The 1,810-nt window shown below is 50.4% G+C and overlaps 1 protein-coding gene across 1 annotated transcript in view; it reads right to left on the reverse strand.

Annotated features, from left to right (window-relative positions):
- ITGA6 (integrin subunit alpha 6) overlaps window positions 1-1,810 on the reverse strand; it is a 47,904-nt gene that overhangs the window by 24,321 nt on the left and 21,773 nt on the right. Inside the window, exons 9-10 of the mRNA XM_045297936.1 lie at window positions 711-988; window positions 379-522 (exon numbers count right to left, since the gene is read on the reverse strand). Of these exons, the coding sequence (XP_045153871.1) occupies window positions 379-522; window positions 711-988 (422 nt within the window). The remainder of the gene's footprint in view (window positions 1-378; window positions 523-710; window positions 989-1,810) is intronic.

Here is a 1,810-nt window from a genome sequence, read left to right on the forward strand (position 1 = left end):
CAGTCTCCAAATTCTGTCTTTATCTTCTAAGTCCATTGCTAATTTGGGGAACAAGTCTCAAACACCCAAACCCACTGTCGAGTTCATTCGAACTCTTTACGAACCTACGACATAGGACTGCTCTCAAGGGAATCTAAGACTATAAATCCTTATGGGAGCAAACAGCCTCTTCTTTCTCTCCTGGAGCAACTAGTGGGCTTGAACCATCGACCTTGAGTTATTAGCAGCCCACTACCTGCCTTTCTCCGACATAGTATCTATTAAAAATTGTATTGGAACAAAACTGACTTAAAGCAAAAAGCACTAGTTCCAGTGCCTTCAAAGACATTTGACTTAGCATCGCATACACACACACACACACACACAAAAGGAACTTACATCTCTATGAATTGTCTTGGGTTCGTTGGCATTCAGAATGGGAAGAACTTCTGGAAGCGAATTTACTCGTCGACGAGAGCCAGACTCCTGGATCTCCACTGACGCAGAGAGAGGGATGGGGCGCAGCTTATCTCTGATGTTTTCCTGGAAAGGATACAGTGACAGGGTGAAGGGCCCTAAGTCACAGACAGAAGAACGCTAACCAGAAAGTCCACAACCATGCTGTAACTTTGTAACGAATGATAGGAAGGTTGCTACGTTCAGATTCAGAAACACACAAAGGAACTCATCGAGTCTTCTCTACAAGCCGGAGTGGCCACCTGCAGCCTCACCTGCAGCCAGAGCTGCTCCTCCATGCACACCTTCTGCTTCTGCCTGTTCAGAGTGAGAACCCGCGTGTACTTGGGCTCCGAAGCCTGGCCTCGAAACTGAACTCTCGACGACAGCCCCGATTTCCGCCTTTCCTTTTCGGCCTCGAGCGTGCCCACGATGACTAGATAAAATGACCAAAGGAAAGAAAATAAATGCGTGTAAACCTCAAGTGTGCCCGTGTTACTGAGTCCCTTCAAACATATTTTCTCAACTTCTTGCAGATGAACACTTTCCCCTGCTGCCATTGTTCATTTGGCTGCTCACAGACGGTTCGTGGGGGGGTGTCACGTTTACGGCAACGGGCCCTTCCGCTGCAGTGGCTGTGAACAATGCTGCAACGTTAGCTTTCCATCAGGCCACGTGGGGGAGCTCGCGAATAAGGCAAAGCCTCTCAGCAGGGGCCACTAGGAGCTGTTTCTGGATGAATTCAATGATTCATAGACTACTACTACAGCTATCTAGAGGGGCAGGGCCTTGCGAATCGGAGGTTTCTACAAAAGCAGTACCAGGCTTTCCCAGAGCCCGTTAGGAAACTGACGGCACAATCCCTCTTCAGCAGGACCAGGCGCTGACTCTTCCACACAGTAAGGTCTGAGAAGCAGGAAGTGTGAGGTCAGGATGCTTGGGTGGCGCAAAAGGTTAAGCATCACCAGACAAAACGTCGGTGCCTGGAACCAATCCAGAGGCACCTCGGAAAACGTGCCTGGTGATGGGCTTTGGGAGGGTCCCGGCCTTGAAGACCCTCTGGAGCCGTCTCACGCTGTCCACCTGGCGTCTCCAGGAGTCCGGGTCGCAACGGCAAGTTGAACAACTCAACACCATCGAGTCGATGCCACCCACAGCCGCCCTACAGGACGGGCTAGAACTGAGGCTGTAGCGCCTTATGGGAGTAGAAGGTCCCCCTTCTCCCGAGGAGCAGCTGATGGCTTCTAACTGCCGACCTTCCGTGGGTAACCACGACGCCCCAGGGTCCCTAACTAACTAACAACAGATGGGGAAAGCTTTCCACAGGGAATGAGACCTTTCACTTTAAAATAAAGACAGAGAAATAAAATAGTGA

Source organism: Echinops telfairi, unplaced genomic scaffold (genome assembly GCF_000313985.2).
Source record: "Echinops telfairi isolate 266 unplaced genomic scaffold, ASM31398v2 ScPeMD7_4;HRSCAF=17, whole genome shotgun sequence".
NCBI lineage: Eukaryota > Metazoa > Chordata > Mammalia > Afrosoricida > Tenrecidae > Echinops > Echinops telfairi.